This window comes from Hesperophylax consimilis, chromosome 20, assembly GCF_061612785.1.
Source record: "Hesperophylax consimilis isolate HC1 chromosome 20, BYU_Hcon_1.0, whole genome shotgun sequence".
NCBI lineage: Eukaryota > Metazoa > Arthropoda > Insecta > Trichoptera > Limnephilidae > Hesperophylax > Hesperophylax consimilis.
The window spans coordinates 26,929,805-26,947,829 of record NC_142855.1 but is presented as its reverse complement, the minus strand read 5'-3'; the positions used below and the strand labels follow the sequence as shown (position 1 = coordinate 26,947,829).

Below are 18,025 nucleotides of genomic sequence, written 5' to 3'. Positions count from 1 at the left end.
GTCTCCACCCAGTTGGGCAGCGTTATGGGGCGGATTAAGATAGGGTCTGTAGGAATGAATTTATTAATGCGGGTCTTAAAGAGGCCCGGATTATATTGAGGAAGAAAAACAGATGCCGATAGCTCGTTCCACATACGAGCCGACTTACGATAAAACGAGTCGGAGAAACGACCCGTTCATATATGTATCGATAACATCAATCCGCTCGTGTCCGTCGAGTTGTCGAGTATCAAGCAGTTGTCGAGTATCAAGCACGTGCACGGTGCACTGGGGATCAATGCTGCTAGCTCCTTTTAACAGGCTCTAATAAAATATCTGTAGAATAGACACAGCATACGCACATTTCGTCATACATGATTTTACCGTACATATGCCTCAGGGATCTCATTTCTACAGTATTCAGTCTACTTTCAGCCTTCTTCTGCCAGTTCCATGCCTCACTTCCATATATTAGGGTAGGTACCAGCACTCCATTGTGGACTGCTAGCTTCGCTTCTTTGGACAGTTTTTTCTTAGCTCCAACCTCGTCCAATCATCCATTAATTACCCATTATAACCAAGAACCCGGCCACCCCTACTAAGTCACGAAGCGTAATCAGGAGAGATGGTAATAGATGCAAGTTCAATATTTCCCATATAACATTATGCCTTTTGCCGCCATTTTGGATTTTGATGGTCAAAAGGTATCCCTCAACCAGTCTCTTTCGATCCGGCCCGCCACGCAGTAGGTATTTTTTTAATGGATTTGATTTTTGCGAAAGTTTCGTTTCAATCTAAATACGCATACATTTTTTATAAACAATTCAAGCAACAAACAGTCGAATGAACACGTCATTTTGATTTGAAACGGTACCATCTCACAGTCATTTCATGCGATATCCGACTCTAGAGACTAATACTTTGAGTTCAATATCACAAAAGATTACGGAATCAGATAAAACCTTGTGATGAACAGTCCACCCATTGCTCTTGATTGGTTCATTTAGTAAAACCATATATAGGGACACAGATCAACTTTGTCCAATAACTTCTTACCTGGATCAACATACTACGGGAATAGATCAATATATATGAGATCAACATAAGTATGCCAATTTAGGTAGATCAACATAAATTATGCATCCGATTTCCATACAAATTTAGAAAATTTTATGAACAGTATATCAAATGGTTTTTCTGGCAAACTGGCAACATTGATAATTATTGTACCACTGTTGTCAATTCATTCAGATGTATTCCACAATAGCCAAGTTATATGGTGTTAAAGGTGGATCAACATAGTCTAATAACTTCTTACTGGATCAACATACTACGGGAAGAGGTCAATATATATATATATATATATATATATATATATATATATATATATATAATTATGTACATTTTTACAATCTAATGATAATTTACTTTTTTCTCCTTTCTAATTTCTATCTTCTACTTTTTATTACAATTTTTCCAAAATTTTAGCTTCATCTATAGTTACTAATTTCATATGTTTAGACTAGATTTCATATTTCATACAAAGTAATTACACTCAATTGATCACCATGAAACAGGCAGCCGCCTAGTATGGTGATTCATTATATCTACTTTATATAAATTTCAAAATAATGTAACATGTATTAAATAAATAATCTAAATGAAATATATCTATATAGGACATGTGGGATTGCACTTTCCCAAATCCTGGAATAAAAAATATTATTATTATTACTAGACCATTCGCCTTTTCCTTCACAGAACTTCTTCTCTCTTTCCTTTCCTCAAAACGACCCTCAACACAGCATCCCCAAAGACGACATAGGCCCTGAGGGAAATTATTTTCCTCAGGGCCTCCTGTGGGAAAAAAGTCCTTAGAGCTGATTTATTAAGCTTGCTTGAATACACATGAAGATTAAACAAGCATAGGTTTTAAAAGCACTAATAAAATTGTTTGGCGTAAAAATACTGTGTTTTTTACCATTAACTGTAGAGTACTTTATACGAAACAAAACTGTGCAGGCGCAATTGGAGCAGTCCGTTCCGGGCGCTGATTTGCCAAGGAATCAATGCGCTGATAATACGTTGTTTTGTCATTTACCCTACCAGGAGGCCCTGGGGAAAATATTTTCCCTAGGAAAATAAGTATTTATAAGTGCAGTCAAAATACTTTATCATTGACCTAATCTTATATATATATATCCATATTTTTTTCACTTAGTAGAAAAAAACTAGCACATTAAACTCGCGTTCTATACCTAGGGATATAAATATATAGGGATATTTTTTTTTTGTATTTTTGTAAAAATAGAGATCATAAAATAAAAAAAAACCACTCAGGCATTTACCAACTATGTTGCAATGATTGTCCGTCGTTCTACATAGGTAAAACAACCAGAAATATAAATATAAAATAACGGAACATTTAAAACGGGTTAAAATTCTACACCGTAATAAATTATTAAGGCAAAAATTAAATAATTTGGAAGCACTCAAAATCAGAAAATCCCTAAATAATAACTCTAGTTTAATAAATAAAGGAGAGAGAAGAATTTCTGAGAAGGAAAGAATATGAATTGAGGGTAAGAATCTAAGGATCAGTGTGTCCAGGAGTAACGGGTTGGGAGACAAGTAGAATTGATCAAAAGGTCTACCCAAACCAGCCTCTCCCGATCTGGCACGCCACGCGGCTGGTAGACAAGCGCATCCTAAACATACCTCACCCGATGAACCCGGGTATGCTAAGTCACCAAACGTAGCGAACTACTTGGGGTGACCTATGGAAGGTGTTGGTTATCTAATAAAATGTTTTCGGGACAGCGATTCCCAAACCCGCCTCACAAATTAAAATTATCGCCTAATTATTGACTTTTTAAGGGATAGGTCGATTCAGGCGGTTGCTGACGGTTTCACCTCTTCCTCGCACTCCATAAATGGCGTCCCACAGGGATCGGTTCTGTCTCCGACTTTGTTTTTGTTGCACATCAATGACCTTTTGACATGTGCACCGATTCATTGCTACGCGGATGACAGTACAGTTCATGATAGCTTTTTGTTTGACAAGCCCCCAAAGGGCACACAAACTCCAACGGCTCGGAGGGCTTTGAAGCAGAGAATGGACGGTTATCTCGAGAGTATTTCCTCCTGGGGTAAAAATAATCTCGTCGAATTTAATGTTTCAAAGACCCAATCCTGTCTGATTACGTCTAAAAGGGATCCAGATGATAATCTAGTCTCCTCCAACGGAAACAATCTTCCGAACAGGCCTTCCATTGATATGCTTGGTGTAACTATAAGTGACCAGCTCAGGTACGGGGGCTCCATCGAAGCCAGAGTAAAGTTGGCCTCTCAGAAGCTGGGCGTACTGTACAGGGCCCGCAGATACTTTAATAATACACAACTGCTGACCCTGTACAAATCGCAAGTACGCCCTACTGTCGAATTTGGCAGCCATCTCTGGTCCGGAGCCCCTAAATACCTGAAAAAAACCCTAGACTCTGTGCAAAAACGGGCGGTCTGTTTGATAGATTCCCCAATCTTAACAAACGGACTGGAATCTTTAGAGCACAGGCGTCAGGTAGGTATGCTGTCCTTGTTCTATCGGTATTACAATGGAAGATGCTCTGAGGAACTAGCGTCATTGATCCCTTTGGCACCAGTGCGTAGTCAGGATACACGCCAAACGCGCGCCCAACATTTGTACACAGTTGACACTTGTCACATGAGAACGGGTCGCTTCTACGATTCATTCTTAAGTTCAACAGCTCGGCTGTGGAACGAGCTGCCGGCCTCTGTGTTTCCTCCCTCCTACAACATGGGACTCTTCAAGACCCATGTTCACTCCTTCCTCTCCACAAAAAGACCCTCCACACAGCATCCCCAAAGATGACATAGGCCCTGAGGGAAATTATTTTCTTCAGGGCCTCCTGTGTGGAGTTAATATAAAAAAAATATAAAAAATACAGCGCCCTTGTGGTTTTTGCATGCGTAAGGCGATGTTTGGCTAAGGATCGGCCCTGTTCTCCATTTATTATAAAAACGACACGGTAACTAATGTTTGCAGAATAATATAACGACAGATATATGCAAAAATCAGTCATTTTAAATACATGTAAGATTACGAAAGATTTTTTTAATATTTATATTGAGGGATCAGTGGGATATATAGGTCCAATTAGAAGTTCTACCGAGCCAAGCCCTCTGATATGAAAATATCAGCTGGAGTCGGCGAATTATTTTCCCATTTGATCTCTGGTGATTTGACGTGTTGTTTTTGTATCATATTGTATTTATTTTGCTTACATAATACACTTGCATAATGTGGATTGACTAGATGATCATTTATGGAAAAGTGTGCGGAAGGGTTTAGTTTTTCCTGTGGGGAAGATTTAACCTGGACATAAAGTCGAAAAAAAAAATTAACGGAATGTATGCAGGGGTAGTGCAATGCAACACATTCCATATTTTGAAATCATATACGTAATTAGAGTTATAAGAATAATAATACATAGGCGATTCACAAATAAAACGGAATATAAGTGAAAAAATAAAAATAGAAACACAAAAATGAGTGTAAGCAGCCGTTTATGGAGGATATTTGGACATCTCTCGTCTCCATCAGAGGGGACTCCATCCAGCCAACCATTGCGGTGATGATTTTGTTACTTGATTGGCGTTGTCTGCGCCATAAGCTTCCCATGTGATGGCGGAGAAGCGCCTATTCAACTTTGCTCAACTGTCCCTTTCGTTGTATTTTTGTCAACAGGGGCATATTTGATAACTGCCATATTTATCATTTCGGATGACAGCGACAAAGTTTATTTTAAGGATAAAGACAATTATCTTTGGCTTACAAGAAAATGGTCACCTAACGTAACGTAAAGACAAGAAATACTAAAGTTTGGACTAGGTACTAGGTAGTCCAACGTGGAAAAAGTTTCAATAACACAGAACAGCTAATCTTACATTGTGTGATCTATAATCTATTTCAATTTGAGAGAATACTGAAGTCGCCAGTTATACTAAGGCCTCTCGGCTCCTAAAACCCAACTGGCCTACGAAATGGAATAACTGTATCTTTAAGGAATAATATAATGATTTTTTTTTTGTTTTTTGGTAAACTGCGATTTTTTTGGTATCCGCGAAATAATTCAATATATACTAGTAATAAGAGATAAGCCTGGGGTAATAAGAGATAAGAGATAAGCCGCCATAGCTCAGTGGTCAGAGCTGTCGACCGGAAATCGAAGGGATACGGGTTTGAGTCCGGTTGGCGTCATGTATCTTTTATCAGGAGATTTTTCAATGTGGATGAGTGTTTCAGGCGAATTTTATTGCTTGTAAAATAATAATGTAATGGTTTATCAATACATATATATATATATACGTAGCCCCGTGAATTAAAGAAAAAAGTAAGATTTGACGGCGCTTATCAGGAAGATGTTTACTATCCAATGAAAGTACAGTTTTAAATAATAATAATTATTGTGAAATTTCACTGGAAAACATCAATTGAGACAGTTTTTTACCAAAGGAAGATTGCAAGTAACATTAGTTATGGCTGTCTTTCATGACACTTTATTTCATCCAGTTGGTCTAATCGGGATGAAAAAAGGGACGTGTTCTATTCTGGTATTTGGTATTTTTCGTACACTTTAAGATGGTGGACACTATTTGACGTCTGAGACCTGTCACTGTTTTACGTAACTATATTACGAGAAAATGTTACATGTATATTCAGCTTTGTATTAAAAATATTAGTAAAAATACTACAATATATATTTATTACTCTTTGTGAGTGTGTATTACAGTAAGGTATTGAGAATATCCGTGTATGTTTGATGATTGACATATTTTTTCTGCCATCATTCTCTCATTGTTTTACGTAGTCACGTAGTTTTATTACGTAAAAATTTTGCATTTAATTTATTTTATATTTAAACTATTAATTACAAAATATTTACTACAATTAGTGAGACTGAATTACTGTTATATTTTGTAAATTTCGCGTGTGTGTTTATGATTTGAGATTCTGTTTTGAGGACATAATACACGAGAACTTTTCACAAGTTGACTCATAGAATAAAGAATATCAACGAGATAACTTGATATTGTAACATACTTTTTAATAAATGAATAGAAACAGGGCTGAGAGAGCTCTTGCTTCGGTATCTGCGCGGCTTTGTTTTGGTTCCACCTCGAGTATTATACGGATATCGTACCGATCAAGACATTATGGATCAGGTAGGCAATTTTTCCAAGGCATAATATGTACCTATAAAAATCATTATGACAAATGTTCAAAGACGAACGTGTAGACAAAAACATCGATTGGGTAATGACAAAGCACGTGTCAAAGCTCGCCGAATGACAGTGACAGATAATCTCATGGTTGTGATCTATGGTTATTAGTTATGTTCTAGGTGCTGCCATTTTTTGACGATTTAGTAACGACTTAAAATATTATTTCTTCTCTAATAGCAATTGTATATGAATTCGTATGTTTGAAAATAATAATCGTGTGAAATTTCGGTTGGGTCCCTATTTGGTGTAAGGCAGTCATAAGTATTGTACGTATTGTGTGTACATTTACGTTGGTTGAATTGGTACCTGTCATATTCTGGTTAAATATCTGCAATTGACCTTTGTCTATGGTAAAATCTATCTGGGTGTTGAGTCGTCCCTCACTAGCTGCTCCGTTTTCTCTAAAGAACGTATCAATTACTCGCGATTTGAGTGTTTTGAATAAGTCCATAAATTAGCACATTTATGTCTGAAGATGATGAATTAACTAGCTTGCTCTAACTAATTCCAAAATGAGGTAATGTGCTTCGTCATTGAAACACATTGACATTGAACCTTTGAGTAGATTTATGTATTGCTAGTTAAATCGTTTTCTGATGTATGAGACGATGTATGAATGTGAATGAGGCAAGGAGTGTGTGCCAAGACCGAGTTGTTTGGCGGTCCGTCCTTTCTGCCTACCCCTGAGGGGAAACGGCGTGATGGTTAGTTAGTTAGTCGTTTTCTGACATTCGGAAATACATTTACTCCATGTGATAGCACGGAACTTTGTACTAACACGTTTTCCTACTTGGGTATTTGATTTTATAGAAATGTGAAGCCAATTCTGGTCCTAAAATTCATTTTTGTATTTAAACAGGAAATTTCCATTCAATTTGAGAAGTTATAATTATCTCTAAAATAACATTTGATTCAATCCAATGAGAAAGTAGTAATTGAGGTATTTACTTTTAAAAAAATCCCTACTTTTACATTACCAAATTGTTTTTTTTCTTCCGCTTTGTTAATTTATTATTATTATAAATCGTTTTTCTGTTTTTGTTTAATTTGTTTGATTACTGTGCGTGGAGTAATTGCGCTTACAAATGTTGCAACTTCGGATGGAATACATTTGAACTAAAAAAACAAAAATTACACAAACGATTTGCATCAGTAGAGTTAAGTTAAAAGTAGAATAATATTTCGCAGTGAAATAAAATAATCACTTTGTTATTTTTAGTACGTTTTTGGTATTGAAGCCAAATTGCGCTTTCTCCTTGAACATTTTTTAAATGTTTTTAATTTGATAAAAGAAAATTACATTTTCACTTATTTAACTAGAAATAACTAAAATAAACACATTTTTTAATTACATTACACATTCATACATAACATGAACATATTATTCACTTTCAGTGTTTTGATGATTGATTATAAAAATGAACAATTTTTTTTGAAATCTACCAATACTGATTTCATTTTTAATGTTGTCTGGAAGGCAATTATGTGTGTTACCCCCTCGTAACCAATGGATTGCTTGCCATAGAGTGTATGTGTGGTGTTTAAATGTATGTTAAAGTGTGTGTGTATTTGGGACGTCTTAATGAATTCTGTATTTGAATGTATGAGTTTATTATTTATTTTGTATATAAGGAGACATGTATTATATTCATATAGTTTTCCTAATGTCAACAGTTTTAAAACGTTTTTGTGGATGTTCTGGGTTTGAAGTGAAATAGCTTTTTGATTACTTTGATTTGTGTTACTTGAAGTTCATTTATGTATTTTTAATATGCGTTTCCTCAGATTTCAATTAAGTAATTCAAATTTGAATGTACCAGACCACAATAAAGACCTTTTTTCAATTGTATTTGGTTGTATTCAACGGCCTTTCTTCGTCTTAGTTCCAATCAGATATATCAATTACCTATAGTACCTTCCTAAATTATTAGTAGAAAACTGATTATATTACATCCTAACAAAATGCTGTAACTTATTTGTTAGTTAGTTTACAGAGTATTCCGTGGTTAGTTGAACGCTCTCACAGCTATGTCATGGACTTCCTAACCCGGAGAGTGACTGGGGGAGAAGGCGGAGGTAAAATTCCGGATACACAAGTGGAGGTAGACCTGCCGAACATGAAGAAGGAATGTTTGGAACAATCCATCAGAATTGATCAGACAACTGGTAAGAAAATTTACTACGAGAAAAATATGTGTTAATTTTTCATTTGCCTCGAGGATACCTGTTTTCAGCAGAAAAAAATTTAAAAAATCATTTTGATAATGTCCGCGAATTTTTTTAGTGAAATTGAAATTTTTAATCATAAATTTGTATGTAATGTTTGCTTCACAACAATAATTTTACGTTAGTGTTGACTTTCATTGTTACAATTTAGATGTGTGGAGAATAATGAAAACAACGTTATTTATATGAAAAGTATCTTGAAAATTTGATATACACAATAGTTCTGCGGAACAATAATCAAAAAGTAACATTTGCCGTTAGTTATTTATTTATTTATTTATTTAGACGCCGTAAAAGGCTTTTACAATATACATGATTTATGTGTACAGTGGTTCACAGGAGCGAAACAGTATTATGTTAAACAGAATAATTATTGAGAAATTATGTTGAAAATTAAACAAAAATAACATCTAGTATACATAGGTACATTAGCATTTTTATTTTCAATCCGTACAGTAGTTTAGTATTGAGGTTATTGTTACCTTCAATATTGAATTTGGTTGAATTTGCTGAGAACTAAGAGTTAGCTCTATTGAATCAGGGCTGTCAGTAAGACATCTCATAACAATTTTGGGAAAAATTATAGTTTTGATTAAGTATATAAAATTATTAGATAACACTCTTCTGTCTGATATCTGATGTAAGTGCATAGTTTAGGTTCTGTGATAACTTATGAATAGAATGGTATTATGCCTAATAACATTGATAATTACGACAGAGGTATGTTATTATAGCCTTCTTATAACTATATTCCGTGTATAGTTATAAGAAGGTATATATAAGTTATAATTATAACATAACTATATTACTATATAGTTATGTAAAAACTCAATGCAGACAAATAGTATTATTTAAATCGTTTTTCTGTTTTTGTTTAATTTGTTTGATTACTGTGCGTGGAGTAATTGCGCTTACAAATGTTAAGAATAAGAATTTTTAAATAGTATTATGCTCACCTTAATCATTATGATTATTCAGGTATCTTATTAACCCCAAGGAGACGGCCAACTACAATCGTAGTGGAAGAAAAGTTCTCCTAGAGAACGGCTCACTACAAGTGTAGTTTTGAGCATTTGTCATGTTCATCGCCAAATATTTAGTAAATTTAGCAGTAAAACTTCGAGGTTAAAAATGTTTTGCATTGAGTTGTTTATTTTCTACCACATCCTTTTAACAGATTCTACTTTTTACGTATAGTTTTTGTTTAACAGAAATTTTAAGTACGTTGTATCCCTCTTCACTTGATTCTTATCTTCAGCGCACGCATACAGTCTTAGTTGTCCTTTCGCCGTGTGAGTGTCGCGTTTCTGGCCGCTGGACACTGTTTATTGTTATATTAGGGTGTCCGTTGTTTTATTACTCTTGGAGTGTTTCTGTGTTAATATTTACTTTTATGAAGTGTTTCGTTCGTATTTATTATTATATTGTGCGTATTATTTGTGAATTTAAGATCATTTTATTGTTTTGTATATTTGAGTGTTTGTTTTAACTATTTTAATTTGATTTCTTATCCTTAAAATGAATGAAGACGTCATTGAAAACTTTGTGATAGATTGCGATTCTGATTTTTCGATGAGTGATGATGAAGATTATATTCCTGAACATTTGGAGAGCTTAGAGGAAGCTTCAGAACAAAATGGAGATATTGAAATTGGAGATTTTGAACGCTTAGATGAAGATCCCTTCAATAATACGTACTAATAATAATAATAATAATACGTTAATAATAATAATAATACGTTCCACCATCTTCAAATTCTAAGAGAAAATCAGTTTATCGGGAGTGACACGTATGCAAAAATTCGTCGCTAAATCCTAAACGTCGAGTTCAGACACGTTATTGGTGTTACTGTTGTCGAGTTGCCTTGTGCCCCACTACATGTTTTCGTATATATCACACTGTAGAAAAGTTTTAATAATTAAAAGAGCCCGTCGCGCTGTACAATCTTGTGGTCACCCTTTCTAATGCCGACAAGTGGCCTTGCGCAAGTGTATGTGTGTTGGCAAAATATTTTTCTGCATTGTACGAAAACATTTATTATAATTACTGTGTAGATAAAACTCATCGTAAAATTTAATAACTTGATTGCCAAAGGTTCATTTTTTGTGTGAAAAAAGGAATTTTTACGACTTGACAATAAATAAACAATCTGTGAGTGTTCCATTCCGGGATTTTGTCATTTGAAGGTAGTATTTTTTATTTACATTCCATCTAACACAAAATAACCCTGTAAAAATATAATATTAAGTGAACCAAACTAATTTTACAATATTAAAGAATACCGTAAAATAAATAAAAACATTGTAAAATCTTTAGGTACAGCTAAATAATATTTCAAACCTGGAGTGAGTATAAAATGTAATTTACGAAAATCTAGTCGTTTCAGGCGGGCAATTCATGCAAAATCTGCTAGTATTCTAAGGGTTAAAGACTTCTTGTAAAATTACGCAAGTAATATTTTGTATTAATATGGATGAAGTGGTGAACTCCATTAAAATTTGTTCTTGTCTTGAGTAGACAATATTTCTATTTTTTGTGCCCTATTTTTGTCATAGCATCTTTTATTGTAACATTTATCCTTGTATTAACTTCGTGTAGTATCTAATGTTTTTATTAGACTTGACCGTTAGTAAATAAATAAATATATCGACTACATGTTACCTAATTACAAGCGAATTTCTAAATAACTCGATATTATTATTGCAATTAAAACAAGATTTACAATCGAGTTGTTCTAGTTGGTATGTTGAAAGTGAAAATAAGTTATATTAATCTAGTAAATCGTTAAATATCGATGTGTCACTGTAGTCTTGATAAATAATAGATGGTGATCTTTAACCAAAATAACGTTTATTGTAGCAGAGCACACACATTACAGCCATTACAGAGACTTATACTTTTGACACTTACTTCCTGTTCATGTAGTGTTACCAACTGAATGTTATTTCATTGCCATATTACAACATCCTCCCTCAATGTAATAACATTCCAATAAATCGTACAAATAACTCTTTACTCAAAGATTTAGTGAGAATATCCGCTGGTTGTTCGCCAGTTTTTATGTATTTTATATTTATTTTATTATTTTTCACTAGATCTTTGACAAAGTGAAAACGAATATCTATGTGCTTCAAACGTTTAATAGATTCTGTAGCTGCAGTCAAGATTGCTGACTGATTATCACAATAAATGTTTACCGGACAAACATTTTGAAAACCAAAATCATTCAATAAGTTTATCAACCAGCAAGCCTCACCAGCAGCCATACTCATAGCCACATACTCAGACTCAGTTGACGACAGGCTCACAGATGCTTGTTTCTTAGAACTCCATAATATTAAACATTTTGAGAAAAAGAACATATAACCAGAAGTGGACTTTCTATCATTTATATTACCACCCCAATCTGCATCGCAAAAACCCTCTAAACCTACATCTGTGCATCTGTAAATCAACTTATAATGTAATGTATACTTAACATAGCGCAATACCCTTTTTAGAGCAGTTAACAATATATTATTTGCACAATATTGATACCTACTTAGCATTGAAACAGCAAAACATAAGTCTGGTCTTGTACCTTGTACAGCATACATTAAACTTCCTATTATCTGCCTACATAATTTTTCAATATTTTTATCTACCTTTTGATTTTGAAAGATTTTAAAATTAAAATTTTTATCCATCGGTGTAGCCACCGGTTTACAATTTTCCATTTGAAATTTTACAAGAATATTTTCTAAGTAACTTTTCTGACTTAATTCAGTTATACCAGATTTTAAGTTCTGACTCACATTAATACCTAGAAAATCAGATATACATCCCAAATCCTTCATTTTAAATTCACTATTCAAAGCCTTTTTAAGCTGTTTAACTTCACAGTTATTTGTTCCAAAAATTAATAGGTCATCAACATATAACAATACAAAAATTTTATCATTTCCATTATACCTTTTGTATAAACACGAATCACAGCTTGATCTTAGAAAACCCTCTCTAGTCATGACATCATTGAACTTATTATTCCAACACTTAGGAGACATTTTTAAACCATACAGTGATTTGTTTAATTTTACAATATTTTCATTATTAGAATAAGCTCCTTCAGGTAACTGAATATATACCTCATCTTGGATTTCTCCATACAAAAATGCACCGGTAACATCCATTTGATAGATTTGCAAGTTTAATTTACTAGCAATAGCAACAAAAAGTCTAAAAGTGGATAATTTTGCTACTGGAGCATAAATGTCTTGATAACTAAACAAATTATCTTGTTCAAACCCCCTAGCAACCAACCGGGCTTTATATTGATTTGGAACTTTAATTTTGAACACCCATTTGCTACTAACAACCTTATTTGGATCTACGGGCTCATTGTACACTTCCCACGTATTGTTTTCTCTCAGTGTTTGCAGCTCTCTCTCAATGGCCTCCTGCCACTTAGAAGCATCAACCCTACTCACAGCGTCTTTGTATGTCATCGGATCAGGATCAACATTAATTTGTACATTGCTGCATTTATAGAAAGAAGTTTGTTTCCTTGTTCTTTTTGATCTCTCACAGTAGGGTGCTAGTGGATTATCTTCAGTCACTGACTCATTTGAACTCAACTCATCAACACATGGTTCATTATCACTTTCCGATTTGGTTTCATATAGCATATCTTCTTCAGTAGAGATTTTCATACCACCTTCATTTTCCAATGTTCTAATTTCTTCATTTACCATTGTTTTAGTCATCTGTGATGGTTTGTCTTCTAAAGATATTATCTCAATTGATTCCTGGAGTTTATTTTCATTTTCTAAGAAAATAACATCCCTCTTTGTTTCTATGGTATTCTTATGTGAAAAATATATCCTGTACCCTTTCACATCTTCGCTGTAACCAACCATTAGTCCTTTCTCACCCTTTTTGTCCCATTTTCTTCTTCTTTCTTTAGGAATGTGCGCATATACAGGTGTACCAAACACTTTCAATGGACGGATGTCAAAATTTCTGTTTGTCCATACTTCAAAGGGAGATTTTCCGTTTAATTTACTTTTTCCAGTCCTATTAAGTACAAAAACTGCAGTATTTACAGCTTCTGCCCATAGTTTTTTTGGTAAACTTTTTGCATGTAGCATTGTCCTTGCAGCCTCTACTAGAGTCCTATTTTCTCTTTCAGCCTTTCCATTTTGCTCTGGAGTATATGGAACAGTCGTTTGATGGGTTATACCACGCTTTGAGAACATTTCTTTCACTTCTTTGTTTATAAATTCCAGTCCATTGTCACTTCGGAAGATTTTAACCTTATTTCCAGTTATATTTTCAGTTTTATTTAGAAAGTCTTCAATACAATTCTTGATGTCGTATTTATTTTTAACAAAATAAACATATCTAAAATTTGAGTAGTCATCTTTAAACAGAACAAAGTACTTCGACCCTCCTAATGACATTTCTTCCATTGGGCCACACGTATCCGCGTGAATTACTTCACATGTCTTCTTGCTGGTGTAATTACTTTTTGGAAACGGCAATCGGTGAATTTTTCCTTCTAAACAACTTTCACATTTCGGAACTAATGTTTGTTGTGAATCGATGTTGTTTTTCTGTAAAACTTCCTTGACATACTCAAAGTTTTGATGAGCTAATTTTTCGTGCCACAAACTAAAATCATTTAGTTCTGATTTTGCCACAATTGCAGTATTGCATTTAAAACGTAAATCCATATAATAACCGCTTCCGTCTCGTTTTGCTACGGCACAAATATCTCCATCCTTGTAAAATTTGCAAGACTTGTCATCTGTCATCATGACATAACCTTTTTTGATAGCGCGATTGACAGAGAACAGATTAACTTTCAAATCTGGTACGAATAACACATTGTCTATGGTAGTGTCAACCCATTCCGTGTTGTTTTGCACTTGCACTGCCATCTGGCCGCAGCCCAACACACTAATTGACGCGCCATTACCGACTATCACTGATTTATTCAAAATGTCTGTTAAATTTGTAAATAAGGCTTTATCACAACACATATGTTCATCCGCACCGGTGTCTACGAGCCACTTAGAATCTTGATAATTGTCGTAAATTTTATTTAATACGACAAACGCATTACTTTTCTTTGTGTTGTATTTACTTGAGTCTTTATTTTTATTAAACCAGCACTGCGATTTATAATGTCCAATCTTGCCACAATAATAACACTTGTCATTTTTGTTTTCTTCATTGTTATTTTTATTTTTCCTACATTCGCTCTGGAAATGTCCGATTTTTCCACACTTAAAACACTTTCCATTTTTTTTATTTTTCATCACGAAAGCTGACGATGATGGGGTTTGTTGAAGTTCATCATTCTTTTCAGTAAATCTTTCTTCCTCCATCAACAACCTAGCCACTAAGTTTTCCAAGGTTTGTTTGTCATCAGGGGCAGATTCCCAAGCCGAAACAAAATGTTTATATTCTTCTGGTAGCGACATGAGTATTTTAGTTATAACAAATTTCTCAGAAATTTCTTCTCCCAATTGTTTTAACTGGTTCTGTAATTCTTGTATTTTTGATAAAAATGCAGACATTTCTGTTCCTTTTTCATATTTGTACTGAAAAAATCGCTGTTGTACAATATGAATGCTGGTCTCCGTTTTTTGTTCATACACACTCTGCAACTTTTTCCACATTTCCGCTGAAGTAGAACATGATATAATGTGTAACATAACATTTTCTGTCATCCTTGTGACTATTAAGGACTGAGCCTTTGCATCCTTGTTTTCCAAATAATTTTCTGTGCACTTTCTTCAGGTTTTGTACTCCGACCTTCCACTATATCCAGCCATCCTTGTCCACGTAACAATACTGCAGTCTGGAACTTCCACACATTCCAGTTTCTTGACCCCTCCAATTTTAACATGTTCTGATTGCCTTCCATCATTACAAGATGTTTTTCCTCTTTTCACATGTGACTGGGCCCTTAACCTGTAGTCTTGATAAATAATAGATGGTGATCTTTAACCAAAATAACGTTTATTGTAGCAGAGCACACACATTACAGCCATTACAGAGACTTATACTTTTGACACTTACTTCCTGTTCATGTAGTGTTACCAACTGAATGTTATTTCATTGCCATATTACAACAGTCACAAATGGAATTGCTTAGCACTAACCTAGTAATTATTATAATTATAAATGATGTTTTTCCATCATCAGGTGAAACTCATTTAATGGATCTACAGGAATCTAATCTACAGGACTTCACCATTAAAGCCGAACCAGGAATTAAAGAAAAAGAAGAATATGAAATTTCGTTTTCAGAAATGGACATCAAACTCCCTGACGTTAAAAAAGAATGCTTGGAGCACTCTGAAAGAATTCATCAAACGGCGGGTAAAATTATTTCTTCAAATATATTTTTTATTGTCCCCACATATTCCGTACTCTTCAAATAAATTATAATGCTGAAATAATGAATAGTAACTTCTTAATATACATACTACAGACATGTTTATTTCCTGCACCAAAGCAGTAGAGTGGAAGATCCCTTAGTATCGTTGACCTGGTCAAAGACTGCCATTCAGAATTGAAACTTTGCTTGAAATGTAAAGATATCGCCGTGTTTGATGACCAGATCTGAGTAGCCAGATTATTCCCCTTCTCCTTCTACTCCTTGTTACCTTAATCCTCACAACATACCCCAACTAAATTGAGTGTTTTAATATTGTTTCTTCTAGGTGAAGCAGTCAAAGTAACGAACTCTTGTTTTCATCAAAAACGCGACGGGATGTTATCTAATAATACAAAATTTTTCCCGTGTTCTAAATGCGACAGAAAACTTACTTCGAAGCCCGACGTAATTTCTCATCTACTTACTCATACTGTAGAAAAACCTTTTCTATGCTCTTACTGTAAATATTCATGCACAAAGAAATCACTCTTAATTGTACACGAGCGTATTCATACTAAAGAAAAACCTTTCTCGTGCTCTTATTGTAACTATTCGTGTGCACAAAAGTCACGATTAACTGCACACGAGCGTACTCATACTAGAGAAAAACCATTTTCATGCTGTTACTGTAACTACTCATGTTCACTTAAGGCATACTTAATTAGCCATATTCGCACTCATACTAAACAAAAACCTTTCGCATGCTCTTACTGTATCTTTTCATGTTCTGCTAAGTACTCCTTAATTAGACACAAGTTGACTCATGCTAAAGAAAAAACATTTTCATGCTCTAACTGTAACTACTCGTGCTCACTTAAGTCAAACATAATTTACCACATTCGCACTCATACTAAATAAAATAACTTTTCTTATGCTCTTTGCATGTTCAGCTCAGTCACCCGTAATTAGACACAATCTTACACATACTAATGAAAACCATTCTCATGCTCTAACTATAAATAAGCATGTATATGGAAATCATTCTTAGTAATACACATACTTATTCAAACTATATATGTATTTCAATACTACTATTAACTCTTGACAGGCCAAGATGCTAAACAAAACGTTTCTAACCGTGTGGGTCTTCAGACGATCCCATGCATATTTCTGTCTTATGGGCTTTTAAACTATAGAAATCCCAATTATTCAGTCAATTATTATGGTAACTTATGTATTTGCGCAGAAATTCGTAAAATACTAAAATGATATGTCAAGTATTTATGCTAATATAAAGAGGATAGTAATTTTGGGTACTACCTACTCCTCCACTTGGCTGCGGGATAGTTAAGCCTTCAGTTGTATTTTTGTAAATTTAATTGATCGCTGTAATTTTACTTTGGTTTGTTATATTTTTATTATTTATTTTATTTTTAAAAATTATCTGTCGTGTAAATTTAAATGATCGTTGTAATTTTAATTTGGTTTGTTATATTTTTATTATTTATTTTATGTTTCAAAATTATCTGTCATCTTAATGTTGTATTACCTACATGTAAAGTCCTCTGGGCATTAAATAAATAAATAAAAACAACCTCACAAAACACATGCAATTGTGTCTATTTCAAGACGCAGGTCTTAATATTATGTCTTCGACTATTTTTGCGATATTTTTTTAAACCAAACTTCGTTTGCACTTACTTAATAGAGCAACGCCATTTTACGTATAACACACGTAAACAATAATGTATTATTCAAAGACCTTCGTGGTCGAGGCGTAAGGCTCTAAGGACCAGCAAACCGGAGGTCAAGGATTCAAATCCCGGCGTGCGTTGCAAGTAAATTTCATTTAATTGTTTTGTATTATTTCATCAATTACTCATCTAAATTTAACACAATTTACATTGTAAATACAAAAACAATGAAATCTTTATAAATTCAAATGTAAATGTTCGTTTGCTCAAAATCTTAAATCTTAAAGTTCTTCACCGATTGCTTCAAAATGTTGACACAATTTTCAATTCTAGTACGCGTGTGCATTCGAGTACCTGTATTATATAGATGTCACCTGTGCCAGGTAAAAACATGCTTTTTTGAAAAACAGCGTAGTCTGTAGAACAAACATGTTTTTTTAATGCCATCTGATGGCC

The 18,025-nt window shown here is 34.0% G+C and overlaps 1 protein-coding gene across 1 annotated transcript; it reads left to right on the top strand.

The window, feature by feature from the left end:
* The first annotated feature begins 6,653 nt into the window (after positions 1-6,653).
* LOC149414463 (uncharacterized) lies at positions 6,654-17,656 on the top strand. The gene is made up of 5 exons (XM_089644181.1): positions 6,654-6,799; positions 8,266-8,448; positions 15,701-15,877; positions 16,222-16,340; positions 17,636-17,656. Exons 2-5 carry the CDS (start codon positions 8,316-8,318, stop codon positions 17,654-17,656), a joined length of 450 nt encoding a protein of 149 aa, XP_089500307.1. The 5' UTR covers positions 6,654-6,799; positions 8,266-8,315.
* Positions 17,657-18,025: the final 369 nt, after the last annotated feature.